This window comes from Mirounga angustirostris, unplaced genomic scaffold (assembly GCF_029215605.1).
Source record: "Mirounga angustirostris isolate CCGP_5_RB_7025 unplaced genomic scaffold, mMirAng1.0.hap1 SCAF_9, whole genome shotgun sequence".
Classification (NCBI taxonomy): domain Eukaryota; kingdom Metazoa; phylum Chordata; class Mammalia; order Carnivora; family Phocidae; genus Mirounga; species Mirounga angustirostris.
The window spans coordinates 119,689,392-119,710,944 of record NW_026991717.1 but is presented as its reverse complement, the minus strand read 5'-3'; the positions used below and the strand labels follow the sequence as shown (position 1 = coordinate 119,710,944).

The 21,553-nt window shown below is 51.5% G+C and overlaps 3 protein-coding genes across 12 annotated transcripts in view; 1 reads left to right on the top strand and 2 right to left on the bottom strand.

Moving 5' to 3' along the window:
- Positions 1-459: 459 nt before the first annotated feature.
- On the bottom strand, positions 460-10,147 carry GSTZ1 (glutathione S-transferase zeta 1). Of its 5 annotated transcripts, none has more exons than XM_045901310.3 (9): positions 10,014-10,147; positions 7,237-7,288; positions 5,224-5,291; positions 4,632-4,712; positions 4,165-4,290; positions 2,933-3,011; positions 2,333-2,385; positions 1,820-1,869; positions 460-1,016 (listed from the first exon to the last, which is right to left on the bottom strand). In XM_045901310.3, the coding sequence occupies exons 1-9, from the start codon at positions 10,026-10,028 to the stop codon at positions 890-892; spliced, it is 651 nt and encodes a 216-aa protein (XP_045757266.1). In that variant the 5' UTR covers positions 10,029-10,147; the 3' UTR covers positions 460-889. The 5 variants fall into 5 exon arrangements, with proteins under 5 accessions (XP_045757266.1, XP_045757267.1, XP_045757262.1 ...); XM_045901311.3 differs by having other exon boundaries at positions 10,023-10,142; XM_045901306.3 differs by lacking the exon at positions 10,014-10,147 and adding an exon at positions 7,543-7,911.
- A 151-nt stretch (positions 10,148-10,298) lies between these two features.
- The window catches only part of POMT2 (protein O-mannosyltransferase 2), a 43,026-nt gene continuing 31,771 nt past the window's right edge, over positions 10,299-21,553 (top strand). For 5 of the 6 annotated variants that reach the window (XR_010405278.1, XM_045901302.3, XM_045901300.3 and 2 more), the window contains exons 1-2: positions 10,299-10,756; positions 17,569-17,653. Coding sequence is in view for 5 of the 6 variants with exons in the window: in XM_045901302.3 (XP_045757258.1) it covers positions 10,299-10,756; positions 17,569-17,653 (543 nt within the window). In the remaining variant the exon portion in view is untranslated. Of the gene's footprint in view, positions 10,757-11,321; positions 11,778-17,568; positions 17,654-21,553 lie in introns of those variants that run through there. The other variant, XM_064571413.1, reaches the window with a different exon arrangement.
- Positions 19,709-20,116, bottom strand: LOC123861822 (large ribosomal subunit protein eL31-like). Its single transcript, XM_045901312.3, has one exon. The coding sequence runs from the start codon at positions 20,114-20,116 to the stop codon at positions 19,742-19,744; it is 375 nt and encodes a 124-aa protein (XP_045757268.1). The 3' UTR covers positions 19,709-19,741.

Sequence of the window (21,553 nt, the reverse complement as noted above, 5' to 3'; positions counted from 1 at the left end):
CAGGGGAAATAAAATCTCAGGTACAGGACATAAAAGTCATCTTGTTCCACCCCCAGAAGGGATCTCAAGGCAAGCTGCTAGCTGCGTGGGGTCCGGAACCAGCCTGGGCAGTGGCGGGTCATGCTGCCCATGGAGGAGCCTGCCTCCGGTTCCCAGGGCCCTTCATGACTGGATTTATTCCAAGTGCCTACTCCTAGGACTGTTCTGGCTTGAGAGGGCCAACTTCCCCCTCCGTGCTCCAGTGGGCCACTTCCTGGTACCCTTCTAGCCCTGGAAACTCAGCTGGTCACAAAATGCTTTCTTTCCTGCCGTTTCTATCTATTCTCTTCTGGATCTGGTCTGCTTCTCTCTGGCAGGCTTTCAGACGTTTTTCTCTCCTGGCCCAGATGCAGGGGGATTCCAGCTAGGAAGAGTGTTCATCTTCTGGAACGCGGCTCAGCCTTAACTGAACAACCTGGAGGCCTGGGCTTCAGTTTAATGATCAAATTTCAGTGTGGGCCTTCTCTGGAGTCAGGTACAGCTGCGGGCATGGGAAGAGCGCGCAGGCTCCCTTACGTCTCCTTGCCGAACCCACCAAGCGTTTTAGGCTACATTCTCACCTCATCTTCACGACTGCCCCACGACACAGATGACCGGTGATGTTCCTGCCTCCCTCCCTCCCAGCATCCTCTCCCCCACACTACCCGCACTGGACAGATGAGGGGACTGAGGCACAAGGATTTTCAGTGGGAAGGCGGATCCAGGGCTTGAGTCCAAGTTCAAGGAGTTCAGGTCTCCTGCTTCTCCAGTAGGGCCTGCTTGTTGCCAGGCCTGTTCAGCACCCCCTCCCCCCAGCTTCTGCTCCTGCACCCTCTCCCTGCCCCCTCACCCATGGGGCACAGCTGGGGAGCTAGGCCCGCAGCTCAGGCGGTGTGTCTGGCTGCCGGCAGGGGTGAGACACTTGGAAAGCCTCCAAGGCCAGCAGCGTCTTGTTGATGCGGCTGATGGTAGGGTAGGGAGTGAGATCCACCTTGAACCTGTGGCAGAGAAACACCTGTCTAACACCATCTCAACACCAGGTCTGCTGGGGCACAGGGAGACTGCCCTGGGGGCGGTGAGGGCCACACAGAGGCGGGCTGGATGAGGCCCCGGGGACTGGCCAGGGAAGGGCCAGGAAGTTGTCCAGCCACGTGGGGGCCCGATTCACAGGCGGCCTTGGGGATGGGCAGGTCTCATGCAAGACGGCCTAGCATCTCTGTTGCTACTGCTCGTATTCCAAGTGATGGCGATTCATCAAGAACCTACTCCGCGTAAGACACAGCGCTCGCCATTTACATACACAGATAATCTCTCCACCCATGTCATAAGCTTCTCAGGGGCAGCGAATGTGTCATAACATCTCCGTGTCCCAACGGTGCCTGGTGTGATGCCTTCCAGAGAGGTACTCTCTCATGCCTCACTGAAGGGCTGATGGAGGACCGCAGAGGAGAGCTCCCTGCCAGGCACGGGCACAGCCCATCGTGGGGAGCAGGCTCTTGGGGTGGTTTCTTCTAGGGGTGTCCACTGGGCAAGCCACCGCCTCTTAGGGGCAGATGCTAGACAGTGTCAGACGGACTGTGATGGGCACAGTAGGGGGCGTTCCACTGAGGTCCCCCACTGGCTCTTCCAGGCCACAGGAGCCGGGGAGGCCTGGCCCAGGGGGGCTCCTTGGCCAGTCTGGGAGAGCCTCTGCGTGAGGGGCTTCCCCAGTAGCTGAAGTTAGGGCCCGACTGTGGGAGGAGGCTGGGCCTTCTGAGGGGAGGAACCAGGCGGAGGAGGGAGGGTGGTGGGGCTGTCTTACCTTTCAGCATTTGCCACCTGAGGCACTAAGCAGAGGTCGGCCACGGACACCTGAGACAGGGTTGGGGGGTCTGCCTCAGGATGCGCACCCCGGACTCACAGGCTGGCCTCGCTGTGTCCACTGGGGCGCCAGCCCCTGGCATTCCTGTCTACTTCTGGCTCCCCCACCCCATCCCCCCCACCCCACCTCTCTCCTCTTCCCGCCCCCTGGGCCTGTCTGTGCTTCTCCCAGGCCAGGTTCCAGCTGTCCTGACAACCAAGTCTGTGGGTGGCCAGAGAAGGCTGGACTGTCTCAGTGGATCTTATCATGCTTGTTAACCACCATCATAGGCACTTACTGAGGGCTCCCAGCAGGGAGGAGACACCTCAGGATGAGGTAGGGGGGCCCTGGAACCAGAATTATGACCTTGGCCCCTCTCCCCACCCCCATGCCTCCTCCAGAAGCTCTCTGACCTGCCCCTGCCCTGGGGGTGGAGGGAGAAGGCTCCTGTGGGAAGGCCTGGGGAGGGCTTACCTCGTCTCCCACACAGTACTTCCCTGCCGTGCTCTGCAGGATCTGCTCCAGAGCTGTGGGAAGGCCACGAGAATCATCTTACTCTGGGCACAGAATGGACCTTGGCCCCCATCGTTCTGAAATGGGCAGCTATCTGAGTGACCAGCTGCAGCATGTGGGCTCCAGGGAATGTGCCAACCACATCTGGAGAGAGTTCATGGGGGTGTGGGGACAGATGATGTTTCCCTGGGCTCCTCAAGTCCAGCTGTCCTTCCCTCCCCGAGAAGGAACAAGGCCGGCCACTGGCCAAGGCAGCAGCTCTCCCACAGATGTTACTGGTCTTCGGTTCCTGGCTGGGGTGGGCAGTGAGGCCAAGGGTAGACCATCCCGCTCCAAAGGGTTGTGGGCCTCGGGGGCTGAGGTTCCCAGAAGTGCCCGAGGTTGAGGCCAGGTCTGGATGCCATCCAGCCCTACTACCTCCTCAGCCCTGCACCCCTACCCTCATCCATGCCACTGTCAGGAGCAAAGAGCCTGGGAGGCTGAGTCAGATGCCCAGGGCCCTAGGCACAAGGGCCATTTCTCTGAGTGGTCACGGGGCGGCCTGCAGGGGGAAGGACTCACCGTTGAAGCCAGAGCGGATGACCTTCTGGGCCCAGGTCAGCTGGTTCTCCTGTCCCACTTGCTTCAGGACAGACAAGTTCTATGCAACCAAGGATAAGCTGTGACTGGCTTTGGGAGCCAGGCTGGGCCTGACCCCCAGCCAAGCCCCCTCAGGGCAGCTCAGTTCCCACCCACCCCTGGCTGTCCATCTGTCCTTTCCTGGCCTCCATGAGCCCCCTCTCCCCATCAGGGCACTGGGAGGGGGTGAGTGATCCCAGCAGCCACCTTCTCAGGTTGCTTGAGTGGTCCCTGTGGTCTGGAACCTTGTGGCCTGGCAGAGATGTGCAAGGGTCGGGGCACAGGGCGCTGCTGTGGCTTTAAGGTGTGTGGCCATGACCTGAGGCCCATCTCCCCTGCATCCAATGCGTCTCCCTTACATGGCTCCTCGTGAGGAGAGCGGGTGTGTGTGTGCGTCTGCACGTGCACAGCACAGGGCTGGGGCTTGGATGGAGGAGGAGCATAGGACTGGGTTTCAGGAGATCAGGACTCTGATTCCATCCTTACAACCCGGGAGCCATTTCACTTCTGAGCTTCGGCTTCCTCATCTGTAAAATGGGGCTGTCCGTCTGCTCCAATCTCCTTTGTTAAACAGGACAAGGTAACTCGGGGACGGGGGCCCAGTGCACAGTCGGGGAGCCCGGGCTCTGGTACTTACTCTGCCATACTTAGGGGAATGACTCTGCAAAGTCCCTCCACCTTTGTGGGGTGATTTCCTCATTTGCAAAGTCAGGGGTTAACACAGATGAACTGCTTGAATACTTATTATTATTATTTTACCAGTAAAAACTTTAAAAAATACAATCTTTTGAGACTCCCAATCTAGAACACAGAAGAAATGAGAGGGAAGCTGTTCTGGTTAAAGGCGGTGGTGGGCCTGGGCCTCTGCTGTTCCGCCTCCCCCCGCCACCGGGCCCCACCCCTCCCCAAGCACTTCTGGACGAGTCCTTGGAAAACCTGGGGCTTCTCAGAATGCGGCTGGGGACCCAGCAGGGCAGATACTTTCTGGGATCCCTTACCCCTCTGCCACATGGTCTAGGTCTAAGCCACTGAGAATCCCTCCTGTGCTCCCCCCACCCCCACTCCCAAGCTGGGTGCCCCACTGTGGCACCTCACATTCCCCGTGTGTCTGAAGGTAAGAGCGCGTGGGGGGAGGCATGCGAGAGGTGTGCAGGGGTGAAAGTCCAGAGCCACACCTGTAGGGGCTGGATGCCACTGGCAATGACATCGGAAATCATGCGCACCTGGGCCCTCCTCTTCGGGTCCTGCGGCAGGAGGCGCGGAGTGGGCCGAGTTTCCTCCAGGTACTCAATGATGGCCAGCTGTTTGGAGGGGAGCAGTGAGGCATGGGGAGGGCATGTGGACCCCTGGGCCAGAGTGACAGGGCCAGCAAGCTCCTCCTCGCCCTCCTCAGCTGGAGCCCATGAAGCCAAAACTCCCCCAGGGAGGAGCTCTTCTTGGACCCCCATCCTGCAGAACTTGGTTCCCCAGAGGCTAGAGTCTCCCCTCACTTCCCCAAACCACCTGGCAAACTTCCTCCATCTGGCAAGAACTTAGCACGTCCCTACTAAGGGCCAGGCGCTTGGCCACCCAAATAAGGGCTGTGAGGTCCTCTCGTTCAGGGCACCGCTCTCACCAGGGGCCTCCCAGACCCTGCACTCACTGACTGGCCAATGGTGATTCCGTCGATCTTCAGGGCCGGCACCTGCTGCATTGGATTGAGTGCCTGGAATTCTTCAGAGAACTGTGGAGACAAGGACCTGATGAGCGAGGTAGCCTGGCCCAAGTTGGCTAGAGCAGAACCAAGCCAGCAGGAAGACCCCAGGCCTGTGGCCCACCTGCACCTCCCTCCCCTGGGGAAGGCCCTGGCTCCAGAGAGATGCCTAGGGGATCCATGCCATATCCCCAAATCCAGTGGCTGCTGAGCTCCAGGATTCACCCCAATGGCCTGGCTATGTGTTTTTCCCTGTACCTCACACTGTGGCCATTAAGGCACGTCCAGAGGGCCCAGCATGAGGCAAGGACCCACTCGCTGCCCACTCTCCTAGGGTCAGGCACCGAGAGACCAGGTTGTGGCATGGGGCCTGGAACCTGGGCCCTTCCCATGGCTCCTCGTGCTGCACAGCCTGTCCCCTTACTCCCAGTGGGAGGGCCGGCAGGTTCACCTTTTGGGGGGGCAGAAATCTGCACCCTCTGCTGGGTCCCTCTCCAAGACTTCCAACTCCCACATTGTGGCCCACGGGCGGCCTCCTTACCTGCTGTCCCCCATCCTTTATGAGGTTGATAGGTACGGTCTCATAGTCGATGCTTTTCAAGGCCAGAGCTGTGAGAGACAGCAGTGTCAGGGGACAGCATCTGGCTCCACATGAGGCTGCCAAGGGAGGCTTCTTTCTCCACGCTGCTAGGTGATCAAGGCCCAGCCTGGCCCTGTCCCCATCTCTCCAGCTTCCCGGGTCACCACTCATTCCCCCACCTCAGGTCTCTGACACTCCGCCTCTCTTGCCCTTGAACTCTCAGAGCCTTACTCTCCACACCCCCTCGGGTCCCCGTGCCCCTGGGCAGTGCTGTCCAGGCGTGTGCCCGGGAGGGCAGCAGGGAAGTGTCCTGATTACCTCTGCCCCCTCCAGGGCCGTAAACAGTGGCGAGCAGGGCTTATTTGTTGGAGACTTGCAATTATTCCCTCATGAAGGTGTCCAGGGGCCAAGGAAAGGTGCTCAGGTGACCACAAAGTGCACACACAAGCAGGTGACACCTGCTAGAGAAGGATCCCATTCTCATCTGTTTTCTCTGTCCTCAGAGTTGTTGACTACCGATTCCAAGCAGAGCATCAGGGCTCTTTGGTGGTCTCACAGCATCTGCTGTCACTCCCAGTGACCAGATTTCCTCTCTGTGCCCTTCGATCATTTTCCCTGGTCAACCGAGTAAGACTCTGTGTGTATGCATGCAGACAGGCACTGAAACGTGGGGATGGCCCACGTCCAACTTGACCTCGGGTGAAGGCAAAGGAGTGAGGGGAGGAGGAGGAGACGTGTTGCAGGCTGAAGAGAGCCTGGGAGATACGGGGCCCTTCCTCAGCACTGGTCAGCCCCACTGTGGACAAGTGGCCGGGCCCACACGGGCCCTGCAGAGACAGCACTCCTGTGGCTCCCGTCTGGCCAGCTAGGGCAGAGGCCCTGGGCCCAGGGGAGGGTGTCTTCTTGGAGAAATGTGTCCTCTGGCACCCCAGTGCGCTTGCCTACTGATTCCAGCAAATACCAAGTGATGGTGGGGTGGGGGAGGGTCACGGCGGATGGCTTCCCGGTGAGGGCCAGACTCCCGGAGGCAGACTGTTTGGGTTCAGAGTCCATCACATTTGCTAGCTGTGCGGCCTTGGGCAAGGAGCTTAATGAATTAATGAGCCCCTGTGCCTCAGTCTCCTCATCTGACAGGCAGCATAGCGCGTAGTTAAGAACATGGACTCTGGGGTGCCTGGGTGGCTCAGTTGGTTAAGCGACTGCCTTCGGCTCAGGTCATGATCCTGGAGTCCCGGGATCGAGTCCCGCATTGGGCTCCCTGCTCGGCAGGGAGCCTGCTTCTCCCTCTGACCCTCCCCCCTCTCATGTGCTCTCTGTCTCTCTCATTCTCTCTGTCTCAAATAAATAAATAAAATCTTTAAAAAAAAAAAAAGAACATGGACTCTCGAGTCAGACTAGCTGTTCGAATTCCATCTCGGCCTCTTGCTAGCTCCACAGACTTGGGCAAGTCATTTAATGTCCCCGTGCCTCAATTTCCTCACTTGTACAATGGGGACAATAATGATCCCTCCCTCCTAGGTTGCCGAGGTTTCAGTGGAATGATGTACATAAAAACACTCAGCATGGTTTTCCCTCAGTATGAGCGACGCCTATGATCTTTGCCAAGCACTGTGTCAAGCTGGGGCTACACCGGAGGGCCCCACATTCTGCTTCCTCGAAGCCTCTGGGGTTGACTCGGGCCAGTTCTGTTTAATGTGCCGGATGAAATAAGATCAGAACTGCGCAAGGCCAGCTGTTCCCTGCCAGTTACCAAGCACCTCTGGGTTTTGTGAGCCTGCTTTCCGTGTGGTTGCCAAGTGGCTTTGGAGAGCAGTGGGGGAGACCTTCCTGCCACCCCCCGCCCTTGTTGGACTTCCTCGGTGGAGGTGCCCCATCTGACAGAAGATCCCTGCGTCCCTGGCCAGCTTGTCACTCAGGGCTCTTTCTACCCCCATCCCCTCCCACCGAGGCTCTTGGTGGAGGCCCAGCTCTTACCGATTCGAACTCTCCATGAGCAGGAGCTCCGGAAATAGGAGTAGAGGATGGGCTGAGGAGAGACAGGATAAGGATGCCCGTTAACCCATGCTCGTGGGGTTCTCTGCCCCTGGAGCCCACTGGCCTCAGCCAGGGGGCTTCCCATTCTGCCAGGCCTCCTTCCGTACCTCAGGCCGACTCAGAGCTCTCTGGGTCAGAGGCCTTGGGAGTTATGTGGGGTCCCTCAGCTCCAAACTGTGCCGTCACGCATTCCTGAGGTCCAAGGGGCCCCCAAAGGGGCAGCCAGCCTGCAAGTGCCCTCCTTACCTTGCCAGACTCAGTCATGGTGTTGTGTGACCCTTGTCCTCTCAGGGAATGTCCCCTCTCCCAGAACTTGCAGAGTAGGGGGAGGATCCCTGAAGAGGGTGGATCCCATGAGCCAATGAGGAAGCTGGGCGAGACAAGCTTCAGGGAAACTTTGACTCTGGTCAGAAAGGGCATCTTTTTCCAACTTGGGGGAAGCCTTTTCTGTTCTGGTGGAGCCAGGTTTGGTGTCCTGGTTTTGAAGCCGTAGTTCACGTGGTTCAGTGGCCTGAGAGCTGGCATACCTGGGGTCTGGTCCCAGGGCAGGAACCAGCTCTGCATGACCTTGGGCAGATCCCTGCCTTCTCTATTCTCTAGTCTTTTCTCCCTCATCTGTAAAACAAAGGGTTGCCTTAAAATGATAGCTGAATTCCTCCCAGCAGTGACAGAAAGACCAGGAATTCTAGTTTTTCGATGCTTTGGTGCCCATCTCTTTCAGCCCACCACCCACCAGTCCTCCAGGTTCTCAGCTGGTCTCATAAAAATAGCTGGGGGATATGCCAGCTTTGGATATTGACTCCAAAGCTGAGGTCACAAGAGGACAGCCCACAGTGTTCTGTTTTGGTCTACTTGTACTTAAAAATGTTTCAATTGGTTGCCAACATTAAACAATCAGGATGTTTCATATACAAATCCTATTGTCTGTTTTTTCTTAAAAAGATCTAGAGACAGTAGTCTTGGGTTCCTGAGTAGGAACAACTGATAGGAGGCAATTAACAGCCCCCTTCAGTCAGGGCGCACCCTCTGATCTTCCATGTGCCCTACCCGGCCCTCTTCTCTCATCTCTGTTATTGAGGCACTGAAGGAGGCTGAGTGTGTGACCTCTAATCTAAAGTTTAAGACACTCAAAGTTAACCTCCCCCGTGCTTCTTGAGTGATCAGCATTTCAAAGCAGGGCCCAGGATGGAGTAATTAGCTCTCATGAATCTTTGGGAAGACATATATGTATCCATATGATTAGGGAGAGAGAACACAACAGAATTTCTAGATCATCCCAGTCTACCATCCCTCTGACTACAGACATTTCACACAAGTGCCCTCTGCCTTCTGCACCCCTCAGCACACCAAACTGCTCTGTGACCCTGCCTTCACCATCCCTGAACTACCAATTCTGTCTTCTAGGTGGGCAAAGGCACAGTGGAACCTAGGCCCTCCCAGGTTGGTTTCCAGGCCTGTCAGTTCCAGCCTGTACTGAAGGCACCTCTTGTGGGGAAAGTAAAGATGGTCCAGGTACGGAGGGCAGGTGATGGACAGCAGGTGTCTTTGGAAGGGGAGGAGTTAGGAGGCCAAAATTAGATATGCCCTATTCAGAGGTACATCCCTGTCCTTACCAGGTCAGGGCCGTCAGGCAGGTACTGCTGGTGAGGGATGGGACCACTAGAGAGCCTCAGACATTAGCTTAGAATCCCTGGAGAAATGCCTTACCAAATTACTATATGTTCCATCTTGACCTATACTAAGGGTGACCAGAGTCACTGTGAATGCCACTGTTCTCCAGTGTCCCACTTATGGGCCATCAGGAAAAATAACAGAGAGCAGTCCCTGCTCTTCCTCCTACCAGTGGTAACTACGTAAACTACTCCGTGCTCCTTTTTGCTCTTGTAGAGCCAAGTTTTAAGCCCAAATAAAGTATTCATCTCATCACCACTCCTGGAGGAACTGTTTCCAATTCAAATATGGATTCTGACCACTCTAGCAGATTTTATTTTAAAACCATTTCTCACGAATCGTTTTGAAAGACTCCTAAAATGCCATTTGGGAGGGGGAGGGCTATACAGTATTAAGGTGATGCTATATTCCACCCGATGTGCCTGACACCTTCCTCGGTGGTTCTCAAAACTTGAATAAGACCTTAAAAGGCTCACGGGGCGCTTATTAAGCATGCAGATTCTTGGGTCCCTTCCCCCACAGATGACCCCGGGGCTCTGGGCCAGGCCGGGGAGTGCAGACTGAACCCGGGAAGCTCCCCTGGTGATGGTGATGACTTAAAGTGCTAATGGCTCCCCTCGCCCCAGGAGCTCTCAAAGTGCAAACCACCTGGGAAGGCCCTACGCTAACAGGAGCCGTCGGGCCGACTGGCCGGGAAAGAGCATGTGGGGCTGTACGGAAGAGGGAGGCAAGGGACGTCTGGAAAGCCTAGCAGAAAGGACTGTGAATGACAGGTGAGGCGCGAGGGTACAGCGACTCCACAGCGCCCTACACACCCCACGAGCGCGAGCCGCCTGCGGCCCAAACCTCCGCGAACTACAAGCCCCAGCGGGCAGCGGGCAGCGCGCAGGCGCAGAGCGGAGTCCGCGAGGCGCTCTGCATTCCGGGAGTTGTGCGTTGTGGAAGCCACGGGAGGCCCCGGGGCGAGCGGCGCACCTTTGACCCCCGCTCCCCGGGTTTCTCAGTGTTTCTCAGTAGCGCCCCCTCGCCGGATGTGTGGCACAGACCTTACCCACTTGCATCTCGCACCTCCGGCCACCCCTCTTCCAGGGCCGGAGACTTCGCGCCTGGGACTCTCCGACTCGTCGCGGGCTGAGGCCCAGTGAGGCCCAATACGTCAGAACCAGCGCTTCCGTCGTGGTAAAGCGAGGGGTTGGACTAGAATGATCTTTAAGGTCTCGTCTGGCTCGCCCCGCCCTGCCGCCACGCCCCCCCTCCCGAAGCTGCTGGGAGTTGCAGTTCTTTGAGCCCGTTTTCTCCCCGGCGGGCCCGCCGGGCCCGGGCGATCCGTCATGCTCTGCGCCACCAGCCGCCTCCTAGCGGCCCGGACGGCGACCGCGCTCCCCGCCCAGCCCAGAGGCCAGGGCCCCGGGGCCCGCTGCCGGCGAAGGGAACTACATTTCCCAGGGCACCCCGAGCTGCCCCTGGGTGACTTCTTGGCGGGGCGGCTCGCAAGATCGAGCGTGTCGGCGGGGCGGAGGGCGATCCTGAGGAGGGGCAGGATGCCGCCGGCGGTGGGCAGAGGCCCGGCAGGGTCCGAGCTGCGCCCCCGGCGGGGCCGCTGTGGGCCCCAGCTTACTAGGGCCGTGGGCCCGGACGTGGCCCCCGAGCCTACAGCGCGGAGCCCCAAACGGCCTGCTCGGGGCTCGCGGCGCTTCGAGGCAGCCGGCCGGTGGGCCCCGCTGGCCCTGGTGACGCTGCTGTCCTTCGCCACCCGCTTCCACCGTCTGGACGAGCCGCCACACATTTGGTGAGTGACAGGAGGGACTCGGCGGGTCCCATGGCAACCGAGTGGGAGTGATGCGCTCTCTGATTGGCCCGGGGGCACGGAGCGGGGCGGGAATCACCGAGGAGGAGCGGGACTGCGCTGGAGGGGAAAGAGTTGCTAGGGGCAGCTTTTGGCCAGGTGCGGTTTCTGTGAGAGGAGTCATTTTTGCTCCGTTGGGTGGCAGTGGGGTTCCTTAGCATCGGAGGAAGCAGTCTCTCAGATTATGGCCTTGACCTTCCAAGGAGATTTGGAAATTCTTAGTACAGAATTTCCTAAGGCCTGAGTTCCTAATCTGTAGGATTTCCAGGCATCAGGGGAGGTGAAAATCATCCTTGGGAGCAGGGACAATTTGTGTGTCCAGAGAAGGTGACAGGGGTCTCAGGAAGCAGGTCTGGGGTCATCTGGTGAAGAGAGACTTGTTTTCTTAAAGGTTTTATTTTGTAGGACTCAGATTTCACGAGATAAGCGTAAAAAGCCTCCAGCTTGAAGGAGAAGTTTTGCACAATCTGAAAATGGTTAATTTGTTTAGCCAACAAGTGATAACATGTTTTGTCAGTATCCCTGACCAGAAAGTTAGTGTAGGGGATGTTAAAAATGGAACTCCTTGACCAAAAAGCAAGCCAGCTAACAAACTGGGCTATCCTACTTGGAAGTGAATAAATTAGCTTGTTATTGTTTCATGAGTGCTGGCAGAAGACATGAGACTTCTGGGTCAGAGACAAAGGACTCATTACTCACAGGGCAGGAAGCAGGATGAATATCAGTATACTGGAATAAGTTTGAATCTCCCCTCCCTCCCCCACCCCACTGATGTGGAGTTGTTAGGGGGAAGGAAAGACAAATCATGTCCAGGAACAGTCCAGGAAGAATCTAAAATTTTCAAAATATGGGTTTATATAACCCTCCACCTCTTTTTGTCCTGATCATTACCCAGTTGGTGGCCAAGAGGAGATGAACCGTTTCTGGTGATGACTGCATTAGGTGACCAAACTGCTTTACCAAGGTGTGTGAACCAGGAGGAGGTGAGGGAAGTAGAGTCAGAAACCATTTTGAGAAAATTGTTCTGTGCTCAACAGTATCAAATGCCTTTGGGGCGTAGGGAGTGTGGAATGTCATCAGATACCTAGACTGTTGGCTCATTATTATGTGGCCATTGCAAAAAAAAAAAGGTGCGCTATCGTCAGACTGTAGATGGTTTGGAATGACATAGTTTAGTTTCAAGTGCTGCAATGACATATGTGGGGTCAGATGATTGGACTGGAACAGCATCATCAACACTTTAACCTGAAAAAGTGTCAGTAGCAGTGAGGTACCAGTGATAGCCTGGAGGGGGGAACAAATCCTACTACAGTCAGTTTCCTTGGAGCCGGCAGGGCCAGTGCCCCCATGTGGCCTCCCTTATTGCAGGACAAATTGGCCAACTTTTGGCAGGAGTCACAAGTCACCACAATGTAGTAATGGCTTATGCTTCAGAAACATAGAGTCCTTTACTTTGTGCCTAGTCCATGATGGTAGATGTGTTTCCACGTGTGGAGCACTGATGAATGCTGGTGGCATTGGCAGTAGCCTGTTTGGTACAAGCTTGATCTGCAGCTTGATTTCAGTCAGTCTTATCAGAATACTGGCCCTTACTGTGGACATCTGTATGTGTGATCCAGATTGTCCCATTGACAGGCAGCCATGATTTTTTTGCCACAGTTCTTGGCTCTGAAGAGGGGTGATTTAAATTTCTCAGTATATAGTCCTCTAGGTGGCACACCAGAAGCTAGGCTAATGGCAAAAGCCCAAGAGCCAATAAAAAGAGAATTTGTCTGTTTCTCAGGAATATGGTGTAAGGCAAGGGTGATGACTTTCAATTCAGCCCATTGTGCCCATGAACCCTTATTGCAGTTGGCCTTCCAGAGTTGTCACTGGGACTGGATGATTGCTGCTGCCCAGTGGATGCTATCAGTAAACCAGGCAAAAACCTTGAGAGGAACCTCTGTGAATCAAGCCTCCACTGAGCCAGTGGTTTTGCTCTGGGTGGCAGAGTGGAAGATAGTTCCTCCCAAAGTGGATGCTCCCACCTCCTCTTATAAAGTCAAGATGCCTCTAGGGCCAGGCCAGCTATATCACTTCCATTTGACGAGCAAGCCTGTTGAGCCTTTTTGTTAGCTTTATATTCCAAGTTGACTCACCTCAAAGTGGTATATCAAGCCGAAGAGTCCTAAGGCCTTCATCTGTCAGGCACTCAATTTCAATAAAAGCTTAGTAGTAGGTTGATAGCTGCCCTTTTAAAAAAGTGTGTGCTTGGTACCTGCGTCCAGCAGATGGCGCTGTTATTCTGGAGAATGGCCTCTCTTGGCTCCTGCTGCCATTATGTCTTCAAGGCTGTGATTTCCCTTTCTCTTCTTGGAATTTATATTATTTCTCCTGGAGCACATGGCAGTCCCTGAATGGATAATCCTCTTTGCCAGTATACATTTCACACTGGGAGCCACAACAGTAGTACAGGGCCCTACCCACAAGGTCATTTTACCTTTCCTTCCCCACTGGGAGCTTGGCTCAAACCTGTCAGTTGAATTTGGGCGCTTACCCCCCTTGAACTTATGAGTCTAATAGGCCTGCATCAGTAACTACAGTGGCAGCCAGCCAGAGATTATGCCATTCCCCAGTGGAGAGTGTGGAGTGCTGGATGCAAGGGGTGGGAGGAAGCTTTTTTCTTTAGCCCCTCCATAGGCTTGGCACCCCTTCTTTCCAGTATACTTCCGTGTGTCAGTGTACTTCCGTGGTGAGCCCCTGGGCTTAAGGGCCCTTTTCTTTCCATCGCTGTACACACTGCACCTCTGGTAACCCCTGTGCCTAGCAGATTGTCCCTGCTCCCCGCCATGGGATTGAGTGAGCTGATGTGGGCCCCTGCCCTGAGTTTGAGTCCCTCTTTTCTCTGGAGTTCCCCAGCATACTAGCATGTGTGTGGCCTTCAATCCCATTTAGGGATAGGGAAACCTTGGCCCCACCTTTAATCATCTTACTCCTTTTAACGCAGCTGAGATTGTCGTAGAGGGGGAGGGATCATGGGACACAGAGGGAGAGAGTGGCTATGAGCGACGAGCAAGGCACATTTACTTTTGTCTTGAGCACACAGCTTACCCCAGGACTTTTCAATGTTTTCATTTTGCCCAAAGTTCTGTATTGAATAGCAAGGTCCTTACTACTGGCACCATTTATATAAACTTTGGAGACTCCTTGATTTAGCAGCCACATCCATATTGCCTTTTGGCTGGGGCTGCTAGGCTTGCTGCCCCATTATCATGATTACATCTCTTTCTTATTTTGCCCAGAAGAGAGTGAGCAGTAACCAAGGCAACATTCAAACTGTTTCTTTCTCCATTCAGCTTCATTAATAGGTAGGATAGTGGGAGACTCTCGCTACCTTCCTTGCCCACCAGATTCCATCCCCAGCTCATTGTCCTTTCTCTTACAGAAAGGTATGTCTCAGCGTCTCAGCATCCTATGCTTGTGACCACAAACTGTCAGGGTCTGGGATTTTATTTTACCCAACTTGCAAACTAGTAAGTTAGCCTGTCATTGTTTTATGGATGTTGGCAGATGACAAAGTACTGAGTCAGAGACAAAGGACTTTATTTCTCATATCACAGCAAGCGGGATGAGCATCAGCATGCTGGCATCAGTTCCTCTTGCCCCCGAAGTCCCATGTGATGCCGTGGGTCTGAATGAATGCCTGCACATGCAGAAGGTAGTATCATAGCTGAGGGATACTGAGCTTGGGGAATCCACTGTTTTATAATAAGCAGTCAACAAGAGTGCTCTCTTTCCCAGAGAGAGATGCTAACTCTTCCCTCAAGGTTGTTTTCTGGAAACATAACCCTGAGAAAGGGCCTGAGTAAAGAGTGGCCAGGACCTTGCATTGTTGGCATACCCTGCAAGGTCTGTAGGAACAAGAGAGAGCCAGGGAGGATTGTCTCTCCCAACACAAACACAATAGAAGCTGAGAAGAAATATGAATGTTACTACTAGTTTTACTTGGGATTTTTGAAGTAAAAATCTCATGTTTCCAAACAGACATCAGAACTAACCACAAGTGTTGGGACAGTTTAAATAATGCCCAGTGGGCATCCCACATATGTGTGGGACTTTATAGTCTACAGAGTTCTTTACATATGTTTTTTGAATTGAGTCCTAGTGCTTCCCTGTGTGGGGCACATGGCAGATATTTTTGTTGTTTTCATTGTGTAGACAAGAACAGAGATCCAGGGAGAGTGACTTTGCCAGGTTGTGCCTTCATTAGGAAGTGGTGGAGCTGAGACTGATCTCTCTTCTTTCTGCAAGTCTGTTTTGTCACACTGCTTCGAAGTTATTTCTCTCTTTGACATCACCATACCACTGTCCTCACTTCGTGTCAAGCAGAGTGTTTAGCAAATAGCAGACGCAGAAGTAGATTTACTTTTCTGCTTATCTATTGGACGCACTGAGTTAAAGGAAAAAAAAAAAGAACCCTACATTTTTGGGAAACACATGTTTAGCCCCTTACATTGCAGGTTGGTGATAATTGCTTATGAAGCTGGCCTTGGGGATGGCTGGTCCCTAGAAAGCAACTGCTCTTCTGAGCTGCAGGGAGGGACTGACAGACAAAAATGGCCAGGCTGTGCTAGATAACTAGGCTGCTGCCATCAAGTCTTTGTGTAGGATGTGAAAAGGTTTATGGGGTTGTATGGAAGAACAAGACTTTTACATTGTGTTTAAAAGCTAATGTATTAGGGCGCCTGGGTGGCTCAGTCGGTTAAGCGACTGCCTTCGGCTCAGGTCATGATCCTGGAGTCCCGGGATCGAGTCCCGCATCGGGTTCCCTGCTCGGCGGGGAGTCTGCTTCTCCCTCTGACCCTCCTCCCTCTCATGCTCTCTGTCTCTCATTCTCTCTGTCTCAAATAAATAAATAGCTTTTATTAGAATCACTTATTTAATTGCAAAACAATTTGTGCAATGAGGATAGCTTCTAGATAGGCTCTTAACTAAATTTTTATATACTGGTTAGTTCATTATAATAAGCTCATAGTCAGCAGGTTAATTATCACAAGGTTAATGAGCAAAATTAGACCCCTGTGACAACTGTAGTTTGTAGGCTCTTACTGATCAGTAGCCCATGGTGTAGTTGATAATAGCATTAGTAGTCTACTTTCTAGTAGCAAAAGTAGTCTCAGGGTCAGAAGGTAACAAACTTGGAAGAGAACTCTTACTACAAACCTTTCTATATTATAGAAAAACTCTGCTCTTTTAAAATAAATAGCAGCTCAAGCTACAGAATAAGTATAGATTTCACTTAAATTTACAACTGGTTGGCAAATATTTGCTAACCTTTCTCATCTATCTAAATGAAGGTTAACAGTCAGCCTGATGGGGACACCTGGGTGCCTTCAGCTCAGGTCGTGATCCCAGAGTCCTGGGATCAAGTTCCGCATCAGGCTCTTTGCTCAGCGGGGAGCCTGCTTCTTCCTCTCCCTGCCACTCCCCCTGCTTGTGCTCTCTCCCCCTCTCACTCTCTCTCTGTCAAATAAATAAATAAATAAATAAAATCAAAAAACAAAAAAAACAAAAAACCCATGCTTTAAAAATAAATAAATAAATAAATAAAATAAAAAACAATCAGCCTGATGTCTTGCTTCCTCAAATCACTTGTGTAAAAAAAAATTTTTTTTTTTAAGTAAACTCTACCCCCAGTGTAGGCTCAAACTCATGGCGCCTTGGGTGGCTCAGTTGGTCAAGCGTGGGACTCTTGGTTTTGTGATGTCAGAGTCATGAAATCGAGCCACATGTGGGGTTCCACGCTCAGTGGGAGTCTGCTTGAGGATTCTCTCTCTCCCTCTGCCTCTTCCTCTGTCCCTCCCCCAGCTCGAGTGCATACATGTGTGCTCTCTCTCTCAAACAAATAAATAAAATCTTAAAAAACAAACAAACAAACCTCACGACCCAGGATCAAGAGTTGCATAATCTACCAACTGAGCCAGCCAGATGCCCCAATTTGTCAATGATTTTTTAATTCAAATTTTCTCATTAATTGCTTGAAACTTATAGTCTTTGGGTTTTTTAAAATAATGATTTTAGGGGCGCCTGGGTGGCTCAGTCGTTAGGCGTCTGCCTTCGGCTCGGGTCATGATCCCAGGGTCCTGGGATCGAGCCCCGCATTGGGCTCCCTGCTCTGTGGGAAGCCTGTTTCTCCCTCTCCCACTCCCTCTGCTTGTGTTCCCTCTTTCGCTGTGTCTCTGTCAAATAAATAAAATAAAATCTTTAAAAATAAATAAATAAATAAATAAAATAATGATTTTATTTGTTTATTTGAGAGAGAGCACAAGCAGGGGGAGGGGCAGAGGGAGACAGAGAAACAAACTCCCCACTGAGCACAGACCCTGACCCAGCGCTGGATCCCAGGACTCTGAGATCATGACCTGAGCTAAAGGCAGACACTTAACCTACCGAGCCACCCAGGTGCCCCATAGTCTTTGGCTTTAACTGTAATTTTAACCATGCTTTATTATGGCTATTTGGATTGTATGATTATTTATATATTTTTAAGACTTTATTTATTTGAGACAATGAGAGAGAGAGAGCACAAGCGGGGCAAAGGGCAGAGGGGGAGGAATAAGCAGACTCTAGCAGGGAGTCCGATGTGGGGCTCGATCTCAGGACCCTGGGATCATGACGTGCGCCGAAGGCAGACGCTTAATGGACTGAGCCACCCAGCCACCCCAGACTGTATGATAATTTAAAAATTCTCATTTCTCTTTCTGTTTTTCCTTTAGTTGGGATGAGACTCACTTTGGAAAAATGGGAAGCTATTACATCAACCGCACCTTTTTCTTCGATGTGCACCCACCTCTGGGAAAGGTGAGCAATGTGGTGACTGACAGCTCTCTTTAAAGGGTTGGAGCAAAGTCTCAATTTTGGATTTAAATCTTGGGCTTGTGGAAAGAAACCCTGACATTCCAGGCCAGCTGCTTATGTGGAAAATCTTTGATGTTTTGAGGAGTTCTCTGGGCCCAGAAATGGAAAGGGAGTCCATCAACCAATGGATGGATATACAAAATATGGTATATCTATATGATGGAATATTATTCAGCCATAAAAAAGGAATGAAGTGTTGATACATGCTACAACATGGATGAGTCTTGTAAACATTATGCAAAGTGAAAGATGTCAGACACAATAGGCCACAATAGTGTATGATTCCATTTATATGGAATGTCCAGAATAGGCAAATCCATAGAAACAGAAACTAGATTAGTAGTAGCCAGGGTCTGGTGGGGAAGGAGGATCGGGGAGTGATTGCAAATAGGTAGGGAATTTGTCTTGGGGTGATGAAATGTTCTGGAATTAGGTAGAGGTGATGGTGGCACAACCTTGTGAATATACTAAAAACCACTGAATTGTACACTTTAAAATGGTGAATCTTATGTATATGAATTTTATCTCAATTCAAAAAAGTAAACAGTGGAGAGAAGGAATATGTTGCACAAAGCAGAGATTGCTAAGAGGAGCTGATTGTCTATAGGGGAGCAAAACTCCTTTTCCCCCTTCCCACTCCCAGCAGGTACATTCTTTGACCTGTACCTCTCACATGTTTTACAATTAGAAATCCCACAGTGAGAATTCATTTTACTTCTCTGAAAACAACGACCTCTGAGAAGGCTAATGGATCAGCCCTATCTTCCTAATGGAGGCTGAGATCTTTGGCACCAAAGGGACAAGAATTGGTCCGTTAGGAAGTGGAGGTGTGATCCTGGAGCATGGAGTAGTTGGGGATGAAGGCAGAGGTGATGGGAGACAGGGGTGGTGGTCTGTGACAGGTGGGCTTGGGGGCACGAGAGCATTAGATAGGGACCAGAGAGGGGTGCAGAGGGAGGTGGGATAGTGACCTATTTCAAAATTAGCTCTGAGCCCAGAGCTGGAGTAGAAAATATTATGCCTCTCTGGTCTCCTTTATAAGATAACAGCAATAAAAATCAGAGCAATTGAAAACTTAGTCTGTTCTTGTCACTTTTGGTATATTATCTTATGTAATCCTCAGAATAACCTGTGAAGTAGGTACTGTTGTATCCCCATTTTGCCAGTGGGGAAACTGGGGCACAGAGAGGAAAAGAAGTTTGCCATAGGGAAGAAAGCTAGTAAATGGCAGAGTCAAGGTGCAGGCTGGTTTAACGTCTACTCTCTTAACCCTTATATCACACTGCCTCATGATACTTGCCTTGCCCCCCGACTTGGATGATATCTGTTAACCACCGTAGGAATAAGCAATAGAATGTGTTGAATGTTTGCACTAACCAACCCCGGGAACCAGGACCCCTGGTGGAGGAGATTTTTTTTTTTCCTAGGAAAACCAGCCCAGTCTTTCAGCTGGGGATTGCCTGTCTATGTTTGGAGTCCCCTAGTGCTCAGCACAGTGAAGACATGCATGTGGAACACTGGCTGATGTTTTTTTACTTAAGCCTCCCCTGGCTCATATCTGGTCCCTCTGGGCAGGGAAAAATGTGAGGCTTCTTTCTAAGGCTGCCCCTGGGGAGTTCGGTCCGTCTGCCCCCCTAATTTATCTCCTGATGGTCCTGTGCTTTACCTGATTGAAAGAGAGTGATGAACACAGTAGCTTTCATAGGTTCTAAGGCCAAGCCAGTCAAAGAATCAGAAAGCCCCTTGAAGTTGTGAATGGGAGTTTTCTCCTGCAGTACTGAGGCTTCTAGCTGTCATTCCACACCGGCCCCCAATCCTGGAGGAAATAGAATGCCTGCGCAGAGTGAAACGAGGATAATACTCAGATGGCATGACCTTCCTCTGCCCCTCCCCCCGCTTCCTTTGATCAGCACAGAAGGAAGTCAAAGGTCAAGAGCTACCTCTCCCCGCATTTCTATTAGTTTCTTATATATGTTTTCTTAGAAATTCTTTTTTTTTTTCAGTTTTATACCTTTATTTGACAATCAGCGATTAGTTCTCATCCACATTAACTGTCTGTAGATTTTTGAAGGTGGTGACAGGTACATAGGTAACCAGTGTGTAGAGCTTGTTTGGTGAATCTTCATCCTCGTTACGTTTTCTGGACAACCGCACACGGATATGGTATGGAACATTCCTTATTCCTTTGGCCCAGACAGCTTTCTTGAGCCTGGTGTCAATGCGCACACCTGGAGTTCCCATCTCCTTCGTGGCAAATTTCCAGATCTCTCTGAGTGCCCGAGGGGCACACTTCTTGACACCCACTCCGTGGCTGCGCTTGTGAGTGTTGATGGTGTATTCTCTGGTCACTACCTTGTTGATGGCAGAACGGCCCTTCTTCTCACCACCCTTCTTCGTGTGAGCCATTCTGCTGGGCCCTGGTTGGAAAAGAAGAGAAATTCTTTATACAGGGTGCCTGGGTAGCTCAGTCGGTTAAGTGTCTGCCTTTGGCTCAGGTCATGATCCCAGGGTCCTGGGATCGAGCCCGTGTCAGGCTCCCTGCTCAGCGGGGAGCCTGCTTCTCCATCTGCCGGCCACTCTGCCTGCTTGTACTCGTGCTTGCTCTCTATCTCTCTCTCTGTCAAATGAATAAATTAAATCTTAAAAAAAAAAAAATTCTCTCTACAGGGCGCCTGGGTGGCTAGTCGGTTAAGCATCTGCCTTTGGCTCAGGTCGTGATCCCAGGGTCCTGGGATCGAGTACCACATGGGGCTCTTTGCTCAGCACGGAGCCTGCTTCTTCCTCTGCCCCTCCCCCCGCTCGTGCTCTCTCTCTCTCTCTCTCTCTCTCTCTTTCTCTTTCTCTGTGCTCTCTCTCTCTCTGACAAATAAATAAATAAAATCTTAAAAAAAAAAAGAAATTCTTTATACAGATATGTGAGTATATTTATAGACATGCACATGAACAACTTTTATATACAAATAGGACCAGACTAAAATTGTTCAGCAGCTTATATTTTAAACATGATATATCTTAACTTCTTTCCACATTAGCACGTAAAAATGTACTCCATTTTTTTTTAAAGATTTTATTTATTTATTTGAAAGAGAGAGAAAGAGAGAGAGAGAGCACATGAGAGGGGGAGGGTCAGAGGGAGAAGCAGACTCCTTGCCGAGCAGGGAGCCCGATGTGGGACTCGATCCCGGGACTCCAGGATCATGACCTGAGCCGAAGGCAGCCGCTTAACCAACTGAGCCACCCAGGCGCCTCCAAATGTACTCCATTTTTAAAAAATTTATTTTATTTATTACTTTTTTAATTTGCGTATTGTTGACACACGATGTTACATTAGTTTCAGGTGTACACCATGGTGATTGGGCAAGTTTCTATGTTATGCTGTGCTCGCCGCAAGTGTAGCTGCCATCTGTCCTGTTCCATCGCTGCTCCGATGTCACTGACTGCAGTCCTTATGCTGTGCTTTCTATTTCCGTGACTTACTCATTCCATAAATGGAAGCCTGTATCTCCTACTCCCCTTCACCCATGCTGCCCATCCCCCACCCCTTTCCCTCTAGTGACTACAGTTTGTACTCAATATTTATCGTTCTGATTCTGTTTTTGTTTGCTTATTCATTTTTTTAAAGATTCCATTTATGAGTGGAATCATATGGTGTTTGCCTTCTCAGTCTAGCTTAGCATAATACCCTCTAGGTCCATCCATGCTGTCTCAGATGGCATGATCTCAGCCTTTTTTATGACTGTTGTGCTCCATGCATTTTAATGGCTATATATTATTCCATTATACAGATGTGCCATAAATTATTTTACCCATCTTTAATTGGTAGACATTTATGTTAATTTCAAT

Excerpts from the sequence above, each read along its gene's own strand:
- GSTZ1 (XM_045901306.3), bottom strand. The coding sequence starts at position 7,911 with ATGAGGGAGAAAAGACTAGAGAATAGAGAAGGCAGGGATCTGCCCAAG. Across the intron at positions 7,289-7,542 it reads CCATGACTGAGTCTGGCAAG|CCCATCCTCTACTCCTATTT; the intron begins GTAAGGAGGGCA and ends GTCTCTCCTCAG. Across the intron at positions 1,017-1,819 it reads CAGGTGGCAAATGCTGAAAG|GTTCAAGGTGGATCTCACTC; the intron begins GTAAGACAGCCC and ends TCTCTGCCACAG.
- LOC123861822 (XM_045901312.3), bottom strand. The coding sequence starts at position 20,116 with ATGGCTCACACGAAGAAGGGTGGTGAGAAGAAGGGCCGTTCTGCCATC.